Source organism: Cynocephalus volans, chromosome 11 (genome assembly GCF_027409185.1).
Source record: "Cynocephalus volans isolate mCynVol1 chromosome 11, mCynVol1.pri, whole genome shotgun sequence".
Lineage (NCBI taxonomy): Eukaryota > Metazoa > Chordata > Mammalia > Dermoptera > Cynocephalidae > Cynocephalus > Cynocephalus volans.
This window is the reverse complement of record NC_084470.1, coordinates 17,530,861-17,548,046: the sequence shown is the minus strand read 5'-3', so window position 1 is coordinate 17,548,046 and position 17,186 is coordinate 17,530,861. Positions and strand designations below refer to the sequence as shown.

The window sequence follows — 17,186 nt, the reverse complement described above, 5'->3', positions numbered from 1 at the left end:
ATGCTGAATACAGAACAGATGAATAATTTCAACTATATTTATTAAGTGAAGATGATTTCAAGTCATTAAGAGAAAAGAAAACAAGTGGCCCAGAAAAATTAGGCTGTAGAAGTCAAATGAAAAGACACATACCTAAGATTTGGGGGACAAAGGGGAAGGGGAAGAATGGGCTACTGACTTACTAAAAGAGAGCAAAAAAGTGGGACAGGTGGTCTGAGCCCTTTGAGATGGATTGAGGAAAAGAGAAAAGTATTCACGTGCTCACAGGGAGCTTCAGCAGTGGACATAGAAAAGGAATGGTTCGACAGAAAAGGGGAACACAGGATCTTTTTATGAACCAGTATCCATGACAGTCAAAAATAAAAAAGTCTCACGTACGCAGAGCACCTAATACTTGGCCAGCTTTGTCCCAAGCGTGTTGCACAGATCAGTCCATTTACTGCTCGCAGCACCCAGAAGAGGCATTACTATTTCACATACGAAGAAATGGAGACCACAAAGGGAAAGGTACTACAGGCTGGTACTCATCCACTTCACTGTATGTCTCAGCAAGATCCCATGGAAACCTTTATACTTCTCTCTGCAGAGGGATCTTGGCCTTCGGGGAATTTCTCAAAGGAGCCTGGGCCCCCCCAAATGCCCCTCCACTTCAGAGAAAAATTCTCGTATAGAGTATAAGGTTCTTCTAAGCACATAAAGCTTTGGAACTCTAAATAACACCTGGTAGAAACAGATGGAGGCGCGTGGGTCATGAAAGGAGCTGGAAAAGTCACAGAACTAGATCTGGAGGCCCCCCTTCTCTGAAGAGAAGGGAAAAGAGAAGACAGCCGTCCCCTCTCCCCCAGGCCTGACTCAGGAACACCACCTCCCACAATGTGCTGTGTGTAGGCGGTGACCCTCTCCGGCTTCCGACTCGCGCCCACACACGGGTTACTCGGCGCGGCCCCTGGGAGACCCCGTGGGAAGAGACACTGGGGACTCGGTGTGACAGGAGAGCCCCCAGGCGCACGGAGGGGAGCGTGCCCAGGAAGGCGCCAGGCCGGGTCCAAAGGCCCTAGGCCCTAGGCCCGCGCCTTCGCCCGGACCTTACCGCCGCTCGGCTGCAGACGACCAGGCAGCTATGCAGGACCGTCGGGCGCCGCCGCTTCCGTGATGCCCGCGCTTGGCGGCTGCTGGTCCCGGCGGACTCACACCCGGAGAGTCGCGGCCTGCCCGGCCGAGGCCCGGGAGTTCGAGGCCCTGGACGCCGACCGTGCGCGCGCCCTAGCGTCTGCCCAAAGAGGAAGGGTCAGGGTGCACCCTGCGTGCCGGGCAGCGACAGCCGCGAGGCCGAGGTCGCCGCCGACTTCGTCCGCTCTCACCCGGCCCAGCTACTGCGCCGCGTCCCCCGCGCGAGCTTTGGCGGCGGAGCAGCACGGTACGCGCTGATTGGCCCTCGGAATGCGTGACGTAAGGCGCCGCTCCCCACGGATAGGCCGGGCTGGAGGTGCGTGCACGGAGTAAACAAACCCCGCCCCCAAGCTTCCCACGGAGGGGAGGGCCCAAGAGATAAAGGGGCGGGGCCTCACCCTATCTGCCCCCGCCCCTTGATCCCCACTCGGGTCTCTGGGGCTTCCCAGTGAGTCCTCAGCAGGGACCCGACCACCCCCGCTCTCCCGCGGCCTCCTGGGCGGGCTGCAGGCCTGAGGCCTAAATTTATTATTATTTTTTAAATTTTACTTCTCAAAATACGTTGTAGTTGATTTTCATGCCCCTTTGCTCGTTCCTGAGGCCTAAATGTAGAAACACGACCGTCCCCCTGCCTCCGCCCCTCCAAGACGAGGATGGGAATCTCTTCCATTTGCCCCTGGAAGCAGGAAAACCCCATCTCTCTTGAAAAGAGGGGAACTGGGGTGCTTACATCTCGGTCCCTAGGCCTTTGTTGGGTCGCCCCGGGAAGCAACGAGAAGGTGGATGGGGACGAGTGACCGTGAGTGAAGCCGTGCGTGAGGCCGAGTGTGGGGCACCTGGAAATTACCCAGAGAATGGGTCAGAGACGACTGGGGTTGCGGAGGTTCTTCAATACCCGAGCAATTTAAGAGCCAAACCAGGCCAGATCTTCATGCCACGTGGAAGCTGAAGAGAAAAGCGCTGCACACACCCCCAAACGCCGGTCCACTTAGTTCAGTATTGAAAGAGTCTGTGCATTCGTTCGTGCGGATGTCAAAAATCCTGTGTGGGCGCGCTGTGGGGGTTCAGAGACGAGACAGGAACTTCCAGTTTAATGGAGACAGGCGTGAAAGCACAACGCTAAAAACGATAATTAGGTTTTTCTCATTTCACAACATTTAATCAGATTTTATAGATCTCCTATGTGCCAAGCCCTCTTCTTGACGCTGGGGATAGATACATCAGTGAACAAAAAAGAGCAAAAATTTCTTCCTTCATGGAATTTACTTTCTAGCGAGGCAGGAAAGATGTGTGTTACATGCTGATACGTGCTATGGGGGAAAAGATGTAAGCACAGAAAGTATTGGAGGGATAGTTTGAGTTAGATAGGGCTACAAGGAAGGCAGCACTGAGAAGGTGCTATTTAATACCTAAAGGTGAAAGAGGCAAGGGCACTGTTGGATCCTTCTCTGGGGGTGGGGTGGGGCTGCGGGGACAGAGTGACAATTTCTGCATAAGTATATAGAGGCGATGTCCTCAGAGCCCAAGAATGCCAAACACAGTACTTCACTGATTCTAATGCAAAAACCCCAATGGAGTGATTACTTTATTTACATTTTCAGTAACAAATCAATAAGGATCTATTTAGTTTCCACAGGAAATTTTGTTAAGGTTGTATTCAATTCAATTTAACAAATACTATCATTCTAGATACTACAGATAAAAAAATTAGCAAGACAAACAAAACCTCCACCCTCAGGGAACCAACAGGGAAGATGGTATTATAAACCAACTCAAAACAATGTGTAAATAACCGTAATAGAATTAGATACTTAAAGTGCTTGGGCTAAAGTGGGGAAAAGGGTGGTTGTTACTGAGGAGCTGTAACTCTCTCAGGATCTCTTTACCTATGAAGATAACTCAGGGCTAAATTCTGAAGTAAGGCTATGGCTGTCAGGGATTCCCTAACCTCTCTATAATTTTCTAAGGCAAGAGTCCTTAAGTTGAACCACATTATATCCCATAGATATGTACAATCAATTATGTTTCAATTAAAGAAAATTACGTTGAACCATATGAAATTGCTGATATTTGGCAACTTTCATATGGCTCAACTTTCTTGCAGGGTTAGTATGAGGATTTTGCTATGTAATGCATATAGTAACTACTCAATAAATGAGGCAATTATTATGATCATTCTATAATATTGCTTTAGAAAAAAGTGATTTAAAAGTCAATGTTTCGTAACACCACAAAGTAAAATGGGCAGTGAAAATTTCAAATTTTCCACATACTAGTTTGATCTAGCTGTGAATTTCCATGACCTAATCAGGGTATGCTGTAAAAGACAGTAAATGTTAGTTTCACAGCAGCCAAGAAATTCAGAATAAGAAGGAACAGCTTGGTTTTGAAGCTGAAAACTGAAAATCCACCAGAACAGAATAAATTGTCAAGTGGCTACAGGGAAGAAAATTCATGTAAATCAATTTTTCATTCCCACTCATAGTTCTAATTTAGCAATTTGCACAACAGTCGCTTTCTGTCTTCCTTCTCACTTCCCCATTAAGGGATCTTATTTCTTTTAAAAAGGAAAATAAAGCTTCCACCATCTCCACTGCCAGAAAGTAGACATCTGATATGTCACGGAACATTTATTGATTCAGTAAACATTTATTAAGCACTTATTGTATGCCAAGAATTGTGCAAGGCATTGGAAATACAAACATAAATGTTCAAAGAGCTCTGTTAATTGGTATTCCTTGTGCTTGGAACAATCCCCCAGTTCACTCACAGCTCACCTATAAGTGACTTATCATCTAAGCTTAAACAACATTAGAGCTGGCTGGTTAGCTCAGCTGGTTAGTGTGCGGTGTTATATAACGCCAAGGTCAAGGATTCAGAATCTCACACTGGCCAGTCGCCAAAACAAAAAACAAAACTAAAAAAACTAGAACAACTTCCCCTGACTCTCTATTTCCAGTTCTTTTCCCATGAAATTTTGTCTGACATTCATCAAACTTGTAATTCTCATTTGGTGCCCATATCCCATTAGACTGCAAGCTCCTCAAGAGTCAGAGCCTTGTCATTCTATTCACTACCATATCCTCAGTGCTCAGTATGTTTTTATTGAATGGAGCGGAGTCCACAACCCAGCACATCTGGAAAGAGAGAGGTATAAATAAAGTCTCCCCTACTTGTAAATATGTGAGCCACGGAATAGCCAACAGAGAGGGCTGTGAAAAAGACAGATCCCCTACTGTTAGAACTGAGGAATTCCCATGTGCTGCCCCTCTCCTAGTGCTGGATGCTGCTTTCTGCAGATGGAGGTGTAGTACTCCTGGAACAGTGCCTCTCAAACTTTATTTATTTATTTTAAAAAGATGACCGGTAAGGGGATCTTAACCCTTGACTTGCTGTTGTCAGCACCAGCCTCACCCATTGAGCTAACCGGCCATCCCTATATGGGATCCGAACCTGTGGCCTTGGTGTTATCAGCACCACACTCTCCCGAGTGAGCCACGGGCCAGCCCCTCAAACTTTAATGTGACCAATAATCAATAAATATTATTAAAACTCAGACTCTAAGGTGGGGCCTAGATTCTGCATTTCCAACAAGCTTCCAAATGATGCTTGTGCTACCTCACTAGCCAAAACATCACACTCTGAGTAACAAAGTCCATAGTGACAACTTTTTATCACACAGAAATATCTGTAGTTGTCAGAAGAGTTCCAGATATGAATTTGGTTTTTTATAAAAGCATCCTCTTTTCACACGTAGTCCATCCAGTGTCTGACAAAAGAGATAACACAAGAGAAAAACGTTAAATCTGGGTCTTGTCTTTCAGAGACAGTCCTATTGCACACGGTTGAATCATCTTAATAAGGCAGAGTAGAATCAAAGCCTTGGAATTTACTCAGAGAGGAACACAACCTCTCCCCAGTTCATCTCTAGAATGCCTGTGTTAGAGCAGCAGGACTTCAGTCACCCTTAATGAAAATAACCTCTTCTTAATATCAAACCTAACAACTTTTTTATGATAAAACATTTTACCCATCCTAAAAAATATAAAGTAAGTGTGCAAAATAAGGAATAATGATAAACTCTCACGCACCAGCTTAATAGAATATTAACACCATCGGAGCTGCATGTACCCCTCCCCAATGTGTCCCTCCACCTTTCCCTTCCCAAAATAACATCTTGAATTTTGTTTATAATTTCCTTGTTTTTCTTTAAAATTTTAACACACATGTATGTAATTCCAAATAATATATTGTTTAGTTTTTCATGTTTTTGAACTTTATATATTTAGGGTCAAAATTTATTATTCAGTTGCAAATTATTTTTTGGATCAACATTGTCACCGGTCTTGATGAGTGTTCACTCATTTTCACTGATGTAAAAATTACAAAATTTACATAATCAATTCTCATATTGATAGGCATTTGGGTTTTTTTTAAATCTTTTTTTCTATTCTAATGCTGTAAATATTCCTGTACATGTCTCCTTTGTACATGTGAAAATTTCCATTAACTATGTACAGGGGTGAGAGGCAAAATATTTCACAACTGGTAATGCACAGGTCTTAGCTTGTTCTCCTTCCCCACAAACATCCCGACACAAATTCTTATGTGTAGGTGGTTTATTTCGGGAGATAATTACAGGGAACAGGAGTGGGGGGTGGCAATCATGAAAGAGGCAGGAGGAAAAACCAATCCAAAATGTGTTTTATTGAGCTGATCACTGCTGGAGGCTGCTGAGGCTTGATCCTGCAGGGGACTCTCCAAGGAGCTGTGAAGAGCACACTTCAGAACTGTCCACCTGAGGGACTGGAGAGGAACATATTTATATACTGGCTCCCAATGCCGTTGTTTAAAAGTTGACCTACAGAATGTCAACTCTAGCACTTCCAGGTTTGACCATGGGTGAAAATGGCCGAGTGGGTTCAGACAAGTATTCCAAGCTGAGAGGCAAAGAAATCCCAGCTCAGAAAACAGGAGAAACGGTAAGGCAAGGTAAAGCAAGGTGTTGTCAGGTTATACCTGGGCAGCTGATTGCTGCGACAACTGGAATAAAATGGTGGGCCAAGAGGATGTGAAGTGGAGCAAGAGGTGACCAAGAGTAAAATAGATAACTGAGCAATAAATGAATAGAGGATAAGAGACAGCTCTTCTATACATGGAATTCCAATGAATAAATGTAAAGGCATAGTGGAAATAGAAAATCACCATTACTAAGCAAATAGCACAGGAATGATTGTTGCGGGGAAGAACTATCCTATGGATGGACACTAAAACTAGTGAGTAAAAGTGTGATGGCAAACAGGATATCTACACGGTCTCAGAATATCTCCTCACAAGATTCTTATTAACTACAAAGGGAAAAATAGTGGAAAACCTGGCAGACACCATCTTAAGTGATCAAGGTTAACATCATCAGTAGTAAGACTGTGAATATATCTTCATGATAGGATGCACTGAGAAAGGCAATGAGAGATATTCAAAGTTATTTTATTAATTCTAATAAAAATGCAGAACCTCAATCTAATCAAAAAACATGAGGCCAACCCAAACTGAGGAACTTTCTATAAAATAACTGCCAGTACTCCTCAAAAAGGTCAAGGTCATGAAAGAAAGACTGAGGGGACTGTATCTGATTGGAGGAGACATGAAAATTAAATGCAATGTGGGATCTTGGATTGAATTCTGGACCAGAAAAAGGGCATTAGTCAGAAACCAGCAAAATTCAAATAAGGTCTCTAGATTAGTTAACACTACCATAACAACGTGAATTCCTTTTTTGAGTAATTGTATTACGGTTGTTAGAGGAAGCTGGGTAAAGGAGGAACTCTGTGTACTATTTTCTTTTTTTTGGCAGCAGGCCAGTACAGGGATCAAACCCTGGACTTTTGTATTACCAGCACTACACTCTAACCAACTGAGCTGACCGACCAGCCCGTGTACTCTTTCTACAACTTCTGTGTAAGTCTAAAATTATTTCAAAATAAAAAGTTAAAAAACTAAATACTAGGGTATCTTATTAAAATACTGATTCTCATTCAGTAGATCTGGGATAAGGTCTGAAATTGTGCTTTTCTAAAAAGTACCCAAGTGATGCCTGAGACTGCTGGTCCCAAAGACTTGCTACATATCTGGGTAGCAAGACTTTGTTTCCCCCAGTTTTATTGAGAGGTAACTGACAATTACTTCTGGGCAATTTGGCTAAGATCAAGTATGAGATGTAACTGATATATAATAAATGCATATTTTTGACATATGTATACACCAATGAAACCATTGCCACAATCAAGATAATGAATTTATTCTACATAGTTATCTCATTTCTACTTGTCTTGGAAGCACAGGCACTGTGGCCTTTGTGGTAAGATGGAGACGATATCTCCCTCCAGAGTAGAAGGCAGTTTTAAGTACCCAATATAATAAAAACAATTTCTCTGGAGCAAGCATTGAGCAGGTTTACTTCCAGCCCATTTCAAAAGACTCAGGTTTCCTAAGCTTGGTTCCTCAGCTGTACCACAAACCACCACACACACAGACAGCATCATCATGGACTGCTCCACGTAGGACTCGGGAGGCAAGGAGAACCAATGCAAACATGAAGATAATTGATGCTCGTTATGCCTTAAGCAGTAAAGTCCTTAGTCTCTGACTCAGGAGACTCGTATGTTTGTCAGTATCGATGAAACTGTGGGAGGCTAACTTGCTAGCTTCCAAATAGAGTAACATTTCAGACTCTTCTCTGTTCTTGACGGTGTTTGGTGATGAAACTGGGATGTCAACAGAGACACGGCTTTCTGAAAGAAAGAGGACAAGGGCCCTGTGGACCAGGTTAGAGGATATAAGAACTCCTTGGGATCTGGTAGCAAATGTTCTTGCCCAAGTGGTAGGGGAGAAATGGATTTGGCAAATCTAAAGTATTTGCCTTATAATCTCCACCTTTTTATGAGTTCTGCTTGTTTTTCTAAATAGCAAAAAATCCACTATTACTTGATATAATCACCATTTCTATTTTCCTACAATTTCTTTTAAATGAAATCCATTCTTTAAAATTATTGCTATAAAATTATATAGCTAGATAGAAAAAATAAGTTCAACTGGCATACAATAGTACTAGGCATCTATAATTTCAAAATTTATTTTATGTTGTCAAATGGCTAAAAGAGAGGAGCTTAAGTGTTCTCACCACAAAGAAACAATAAATTTTTGCAATGATGGATTTGCTAACTACCCTGATTTGACCACTACACACTATATCCACGTACTGAAATGTAACTCTGTATCCCATAAATATGTACAATCAATACGTTTAAATTAAATAAAAATAAAAAAAATAAAGTCCATTTGTTTAAATGCTATCCAAAATAAAATAAAATAATTGCTATATAATAATCAAATTTCAGAAAAGTCATCTCCACATATCTCCATAACGCCCCCCCTTGTCCTCCTCATTAAATATTACTTTGAACTAAAAAACAAAACAAAAACTTTACTTTCTTTAAATAACTCAATGTTTATCATTCTTCAAATTTCCTACTATAAAATGGTACCATAGGCTCAGAGATAGTAAGAGACTCCACTATAGCCAGGGAATGGAATCCAGGTTATCTGACAGAACCTTCCACCATATGGATGTCACTAAATATGTGTGCAAACTCGAAGCAATGAACAGAGAAACACTAAATTAAAAATAGCTTTAATACACCAACATGTACAGATCATCTGCTGTTTCATTGTAGTTTCCCAAATAATTTTAGATTATAATTTTCATAAGAGATTTTTAACAGCTGCTAGGCAAATTCTATCATATTATAGTATATGAAATAACCTTTCCTCCAATTATTTATAATTTTTCTAAATATTTAAAAATACAATATATTTTTACAACAAATCATATTCTCCCCACCACAAAGAATTAACACTCTTCTCTAGTAATTTCCTTTGTGCAAGAATGTAGAATATAGAATAATAAGCCTAAAAAGAATATAAAGAGTCAAGGTTACATAAAACCTTTCTTCTCTAACCATATTGAGCCCAAATTTATCTCAAGTCACAACTCTTGTTAACATATGCTTATTTCTCTGTGACTTTCTTAATGTACACAATAAAAACAGGTAATAGTATTTAATAAGAACGTTCAGATAAAATTGAAAAACAGGGCTGGCCAGTTAGCTCACTTGGGAGAGTGTGGTGCTGATAACACCAAGGTCAAGAGTTCGGATTCCCTTACTGGCCAACCACAAACAAACAAACAACAACAACAACAAAATATATATATATAAATAAAATAAACAAATCTAAACGTTAGACAAAAAGGTAAGAGAAAACTTCACATGCACATGAAAAATATTTCTATTGCTGTGTATCCTTAATTTTATCTATAGACCTTCACAAGGATTTATGAGGTTCCCAAGAACTATATAACAAACTGTGACATTCATAAAGAACAGAGAAATAAGATTATAAATTTATTGATGCATACAAATTTAGACCTATATTTACCATCTTGCAAAAACAGAAAAATTTCTAATTAATATTCCACAATGTCATTCTGAAACCTTCACACAAATCATCTTATTTTAAATAAAAAAGGTTAGAAACATTACGATAGCTATGTACAAAGTAATACCTGTACGCTCTACTTAGCATTCTAAGTAAAGATATCTCTGAAACTTTTTTGCTTTTACACAGTATTAGTACCATACTCTGTAATGAGCACAGAGAGAATATGAGAACTCTTCTGCTTAGTACATTATAAAATCATGTTCGAAATGCTATATACATTTCACCTAGAAGGATTTGAAAAATCCTACTTAATGACTTAAGTCACTGGATTGGTTTAAAAAAAAAAAAAAACAACTTTAAAAAGACATTTAAAGAGATGGCTCAGTTAGCAAACAATCCAATTCACAAATGAGCAAAATGTATGAACAGAAATTTCACTGAAGACGATAAACAGATAGCAAAAAAGCATATGAAAAGATGTTCAACATCTTTAATTAGGAAAGTAGAAATTAAAATCACAATGAGATATCACTATACACCTATCAGAATGGCAAAAATAAAAAATAGTGACAACACCAAATGCTAGTGAGGATGTGGAGAAACTAGATCACTCATACATTGCTGGTGAGAATGTAAAATGGTACAGACACTCTGGAAAACAGTTTGGCAGTTTCTTATAAAGATAAGGCTCATTTAAATTGTAGTCCCTGTATCACTTTTTTTCCCTAAACAATACAGATACTTGTTTAGACATAGCCATTTTATAACAGGCCAAATTTACAGTAAAGGGAGGAAAGACAGTATAAATAGAATAACAGAGAAATTCAGAAATATCTGATTCTGCAGGCTCCTACTTCTATCCTACCCACTCCCGAGATCATTCCTGCATTCCTACAGAGATAAGGGTCCCATAGGAATATGGTAACAATATAGCCAGTGATTTAGAATAGATGCCAGTAACAAAATATTTATAGGTATGAGGCTCCAAAACTTCAAAACCATCATGATTCTGGAACACCTATTTGACTGTTTGGGGTTACCCATTTTGACTAGTTTGAACAAGATGATGTGGCTTTGGGTATGTGAGAAGATGATTCTGGGACCAGTTAGGTCTTAAAGAATCAAGGTGTGTTTGGGGCTTTTAACTCTTTTAAGAAACATTATCTAAATTTCCCAAAAGATTCAGAATCCTTTAGAATAGACTCAAGCCTACTTGGGTATCTCTGGGATGACTCCAGCTAATCACTTAAAGTTGAAGAACTTTGGGATACAGCTACATTTCCTCTCAAGGAATAATAAAATTTTTGCCAGACTCCTGGGCTGGACTATTTTAAATTAAAGACTGGTCCCCAGTATAAGTCCCTTGCAGAAGAGACTGTTTCTGAAGTTCCTTCCTATATTAGTCCATTTCTGTTGCTTATAACAAAATACTTGGAACTGGGTGATTTATAAAGAAAATGAAATTTATTGTTTACAGTTTCTGAGGCTGGGAAATCCAAAGTCTATCTGGTGGTGGCAACAGTGACCAAGGGGTCTCACATTGCAAGATGGTGGAAGCAGAGAGAGAGAGAGAGAGAGACAGACTCTCCTCTTCCTTTAAAGCCCTCAGAACCACAACCCTGACCACCATTTATAATTCATTCAGTACCGCATGGTCTACAATCCAACCACCTCTTCAAGGATCCACCTTTCAATTACCATAATAGGATTTCCTACCCTCATAACTGTCACAGTGGGGGCTAAGTTTCTAATACATAAAACTTGGGGGACACAATTCAAGCTTCAGGGAATTTTGGGGGACATAATCTAATCCACTACTCTTCCATATAGCACCAGTGTGTTTGGCACTGTTAAGATTCAATCTGTTAGTCACCTGCAGTTAAATATATAAATAGAAAGGCTGTGAATAGAAAGGCTTCAATTATACCTTAAAAAGTTAATATAACTATTCATATTTATGAATAGGTATCTCTACACAAATACATTTGCAAATATAAAAACATATAAAGAATTTTAAGATAAACAATATGAGGATTGTTTATTTCACAAAGTAGCCCTTCTTAATCCAACAGAAACATATTTTACTTGCAACAAATATAAGCTGTTCCCTATTAAAAAATGTATGTAATATCAAAAATAAAATGTGCATGCAAACAAAGTTGCACTTATAAAGTAAAAATTCATCCCACAAACATGAAAGCACAGTGTTAGGTTCTGGGGAAGTAGATGTGGTTCTGCTTTCAGGCAGCTTCCAGTCTGGAGGAGATTTGCATAAAAAGAAGGTAGATAAAAGAGCAATCATTTCCTTTCCTCAGAGATGAAAAGGAAGCAAAAAAGTAGATCAAATCAAAGATGATGTGCAGGATACATGAGTCCTACACTAAACTCATGGATTAAACTACTAATTAAGACCACAGATGTTGTAGAGGTGGGGCTAGAGGTGGCTGGATAAAAACAACAGAAGACAATTACAATACGAGATTTTTTTTTTTTTTTTTTTTTTGCCTCATTAACCAGCAAAGTAGAAATCCTGTTTATTTTAAGATACTACTACTTCTTTGGCTAACAACCATTTCCTAAGGTAAAATGAGGCACAGAGAAAAGGAGTATGACACTATATTCACCGAGTATTCAATTTTCTTCTAATACCCTATATCAGTGGTTCTCAACCATAGATGGCAATGTAGGGAGATGTTTTTGACAATAACATTTATGGGGATGCTACTGGTACCTAGAGGGTAGAGGTCAGGGCTACTGCTAAACATCCTAGAATGCACAGCATAAAACCCCAAAACAAAGAATTTTCCAGTCTAAAATGCCAATGCTGAGATTGAGAAACCATGTCATGGTTTATGTGAAAGATTTAAAAATCATTAACTCTACAGTGCAAAAGCAATCAGTACATTTTAAGATGGACAGTACAGGAACATTCTCCTCTCCAATGAGATAACTAGAGACCTCTTAAAAGTATCTGATAGATCCATTACGGGAAAATAAAACATACTGAGAACTACTAGAACAAAAAATTTTTTTACATCTTCAAATATTAGCATACAAATTCAAAAAACGTGAAAGAAAGGTCAACTTTTTTTGTTTATCAACTGTTTTTACAACCACAAAAGCAAATGTGGTCGTTTCTGATTTTGATTAAATCTGACAAAAGATTTACTAAACTGTGTCACTAAAAATGGCCAGAAATATTAAAAATATAAGATTAATTTCTAGATTCGCAAAAGGAAAGCCTTTAGTTGGCCACTAAACTTTGTAAGAAGAATGTAAAAAAGAGAAAAAAGGAAAAGAATAAGACATTATCCACATAATGAGATCTGACTTATTACAGTAAGTAAACACACCTCTATTTAACAAGAAAATTTCCAAATCTTAATGGAGTTAATGATATTATATATTTTCTACAATGCCTCCATCAAAAAAATTTAATAACTTAAGAAAACACTTGCAGTTCACTGAAATAGAATTTGCACAAATGCAATTTAAGTGCTAGTTCTATCATATCTGTCTCATAACAGAAGGACTTTATGTGATAAATTCTGACCAACAGAGAAATTAATTATTGCTGCAAATACAAATAATGAAAACTACCCCAAATGTAGGGAGGGGCAGATAACATGAGAACAGGTTGAAAGGTGATCAAGTGCCTCAGGACAATTTTACACACAACCTAAAGCTATTTACAACTCTTACTCCTCTACATTGTTTCTAGCAAGAAAACTAGAGAATGGGACTGCTCCTGCTCCTCTGTGTGGACATCTGGCTTAGTGGCCACAGGGCAATCATCCCTATGGACACACTTCCACTACGTCTGTTAGCTGTCTACTGCACATGTCTTAGAGATGAACAGACTGGAGGAAAGGAACATCAGAAAGATACAGTGAAGGCCATTCTTAAGTCACCAGTAAATTATTTTCAAATTCAGCTCTGTCAATTAGGCACTTAATAAAAACGAAAGACATTTATGCAAGCAAGCATCTCAACATAAGAAAGATACAGAATAGAAGAAGAACGGTAAGATTTATGTTAACTACCTGCATTTCATAAAAAATAGAATGTTATACTTTAGCCACAAATTTTTGAAAGAAACACTATTTGACAAGAAAAATAAATGGTATTTTTCTGTTCCTTAAAAATCAATATCCTTTTTAGTACATTAACTAAAACTTGTTTTTCAGCATTATTCATCATATAAAGAATACTCAGATTTTGGTTGAACAAGGAAAAATTAAGGCAGTGTCTTTAAGTTCAATAAAGGAAAGCACTGACTGACGAATAAGCTTATCTGAGACAAACATATTGAGCTCATATTTGGATATGACATTGAAGAAGTATGATTTAAACATAAAATATTAATGTTTCTAAATTCCACATTTTCTCGGTTATTCTTTTTTTAGCTACATAGACTTTAAACAGCACACTTAATTTTAAAGAATTGAAGAAATACTTTTCATACAATGTTGGAACAAAACGTGAATGGTGTTTAACCCAGAACTATTAGTTCAGATAGTAAACAATCATGTTCCTATGTACTACTGACCCAGTATAAAAAGGAGGAAGACCCATAACTATCAAAATATGGCTGGAAAGGGCTGACATCATTTGGAATTTACTACAAAACAAAGGACATAAAGTTTTGAGGTATTGCTGCCTTACAATCTTACCAAAGTTTGGTTTTAAAAATAAGTTTTTTGTTTGTTTTGAAAACAATGCTTGTCTCTCAGGTTGTGAAGTTCATTTTAAATCTCCTCTCATTCATCATCCTATTGGTTATTCCTGAACTTTGTCTCATCTGCATGTCATGTCAAACAGCCATCTACGGTTGGGATCATTTCGTTTAGTGTTATGTTTTAAAATTGTACCAATTCATGGAGCGTTTCACTGCTTTCACCCAGTTTTCCATACTCATTTCATAGTCTTGACATTTCTTCTGTGGCCTGAAAACCTTTTCACTTTGCCTAAGTTTCTTTAGTTCCTCCTTGTCAGTCCAAAACCCTATAGATTAAAAAAAAAAAATTATTTTCAAATTTTAAGGCAAATAATGAATCCATAAAATTCACTATGTGCATTGGTGCAAAGGTAAACAATTACTATTTTAAAACACAACCCAAAATATTTTGTTGTTTTTGAATTTTGTTAGATTGACCATTCCTGGAAATAAAAACACCAGGATTTTAAAATCTTTTGGAAAAAATAAATAAATAAATAAAATATTTTGGTTTCTAATTTTCAGCTTTATTTCTGTTTGGCAGGGCACAAAATCACTTTTGAAGCAGCCACGACCTGTCATTTGAGTTTATGACTAGCTATTAAAAGGAAAATCCTAAGTAAGAAGAAACAGTATGTTTTTTTCTCCATAATTAAAATAAATGAAGATACATTAAGATTTTTGTCATACATCTTGAGGAAATTAATATGATAGTTTCTTTTTTAAACTACAGCATTTCATACAAGTTATTTAAATTCCAGTTCAAGATAATACTGTAGTTCTAGTATATACTGTTCTTTGCAAAGAGGATCATGACATTTATAATAAAAAGCAGCAAGAGAACATTTATAACTACAATCTTAAGTAATCTGAAATGATACAGGTGTCTTGTTAATAAGCTTGGTACATCTCACCTACTTAGAGGTACATCTCACCTATTCTGAAGTACGAATAGTCTACAAGTCTTCATGAAGCACATTTTCTGTCACCAATAAAGCTAACACATAAAATTTTTTTTTTTATTTTCTGACATGTCACATTCTTTTTATCTATAAAATCAAACCATTTATATTTAAAGGTATTAGTTTATAGAAGTTCAAAAAAGACTAAAAATCTATCATAACCCACCATTAAAAAAATACTAAAAATAGTTTTCATTGATACACTATAGTTAGATAAATCTAATAATGAAAATAAATGTTTCTTAAAATCCTTATTTCCAGAGCCTATTATTTACATTTTAAGGCATATATATATTTAAAAGTCATTTTATTGAACATGTACAGAACAGACCCAGTTTCTGAGTAACTTAGAAAACACAGAGGATGTACACAGTCTTCAGGTCTCATATTTCTGAGAGAGAAGTAAAGGTTTGAAATTAAATACAGATGAGGCAGACAGAACTCAAGCCATTGTTATGTGTAAAATAACCTGCATGTGTTTGTTAAAGTATTTTAAATGTTCAAGAGAATTTGACATATTTAGTCTTATAATGTGAAAAGTGTAGAAGAACTTGATTAATCTTATAAATATTAGAATATTTGTGAGAACTTGATTTACTGTAACTATAAGCTTAATTTATTCAATTTTCAAGAGTTCTTTAAGTATTTGAGAAGATTTTTCTTGTTACCATTCTAAGCTTGCACAATCAGGCATTTGAAACATTAAAAGAAAATCAACTATGTTAATAGGAGCTGGAATATATACAAATTAATTTGCAAATGGGACTGATAAAGGAAAAGTTATTTTCTCCAACTTGAGTTAATCAAATATTAATCAATGAACAAATGAAAGTGATGGTTTTAATTTTATTCAAAATTATCATATTTTTTAGTAGAATAAAGTTTAAACTGAATTTGCCAAGATTTCCTGCTTTTTGGATTTGTAACTTTAATATGCTAAATATTAGCCTAAAATTTTTAAATCTAAAATATTACTTTGCATAAATCATTTCCCCCTCCCCATTCAAAAACACATTAAAAGACTCCCCATCTCCCAAAGCATCATCTTGCTTCCTAGGGTACCCCCTACTTGGCATCCCCACCTCCACGCTTATCCTTCCTCACTAATCCTTTCACTAATTGTCAAAGTGATCTGTTCAAATGCAGATCTTTCCGTCTCTCCCTGCTTAAAATTCTTCAGCAGCTCCCAGGCCTTCAGGATCAAGTCCACATTGCTCTTTATGAGGACCTCTCCAGCTTCCCTCCCACCCTCCCTACATCAGCACTTCCCATAATAGGTCAGTGCCTTTGCACAAGCTGCTTGCTCTGTTCAATCATCCATCTCTTATCCTCTTCTGACCTGGCTGTCTGCAAACCCCTTCAAAATTGAGCTATGTCCCCTTCTTTGGGAGGCCAACACCACTTGCTCAATACCATTGCTGTCCTCTGGGTTTATCACACAAGTTTAATAATCAAGTAACTTATCTGTCTATTCCTACCAGATATCAGAAACTACGGCTTTTAACCTCTTAATTCCCAGCAGTGACTGTCATGCAGCAGGTGCTCAACAAACGCTGTTCAATAAATAAATAATGAAGTGGTTTCTAATGTCAAAGACGAGCCTATTTTTTATTTTATTTATTTATGTTTTGCAGCTGGTTAGTACTGGGATCTGAACCTGTTCTGACCAACTGAGCTGACCAGTTAGCCCAAAGACAAGCCTATTGACAAAGACTCTCTACTTGACCAAACTCTACTCAGGCTCCTCTGAGCTCTTTTTCATCTAGGCCTCAACTTTTGGACTTCTATATTCATCTTTGCATTACCTAATTTTAGCAAGAATCTTGATAAATCAGTTT

At 37.8% G+C, this 17,186-nt stretch overlaps 2 protein-coding genes across 10 annotated transcripts in view; both read right to left on the bottom strand.

The window, feature by feature from the left end:
• The window catches only part of TFDP2 (transcription factor Dp-2), a 169,190-nt gene extending 167,798 nt beyond the window's left edge, over positions 1–1,392 (bottom strand). For all 6 annotated transcript variants that reach the window (XM_063113517.1, XM_063113513.1, XM_063113514.1 and 3 more), the window contains exon 1: positions 1,091–1,392. The gene's annotated coding sequence lies outside the window, so the exon portion shown is untranslated. The remainder of the gene's footprint in view (positions 1–1,090) is intronic.
• Positions 1,393–4,865: 3,473 nt separating this feature from the next.
• The window catches only part of GK5 (glycerol kinase 5), a 75,281-nt gene continuing 62,960 nt past the window's right edge, over positions 4,866–17,186 (bottom strand). For 2 of the 4 annotated variants that reach the window (XM_063114808.1, XM_063114812.1), the window contains one exon: positions 14,213–14,673. In XM_063114808.1, the coding sequence (XP_062970878.1) occupies positions 14,522–14,673 (152 nt within the window). In that variant the 3' untranslated portion in view covers positions 14,213–14,521. Of the gene's footprint in view, positions 4,940–7,885; positions 7,962–14,212; positions 14,674–17,186 lie in introns of those variants that run through there. The other 2 variants (XM_063114809.1, XM_063114810.1) reach the window with 2 other exon arrangements.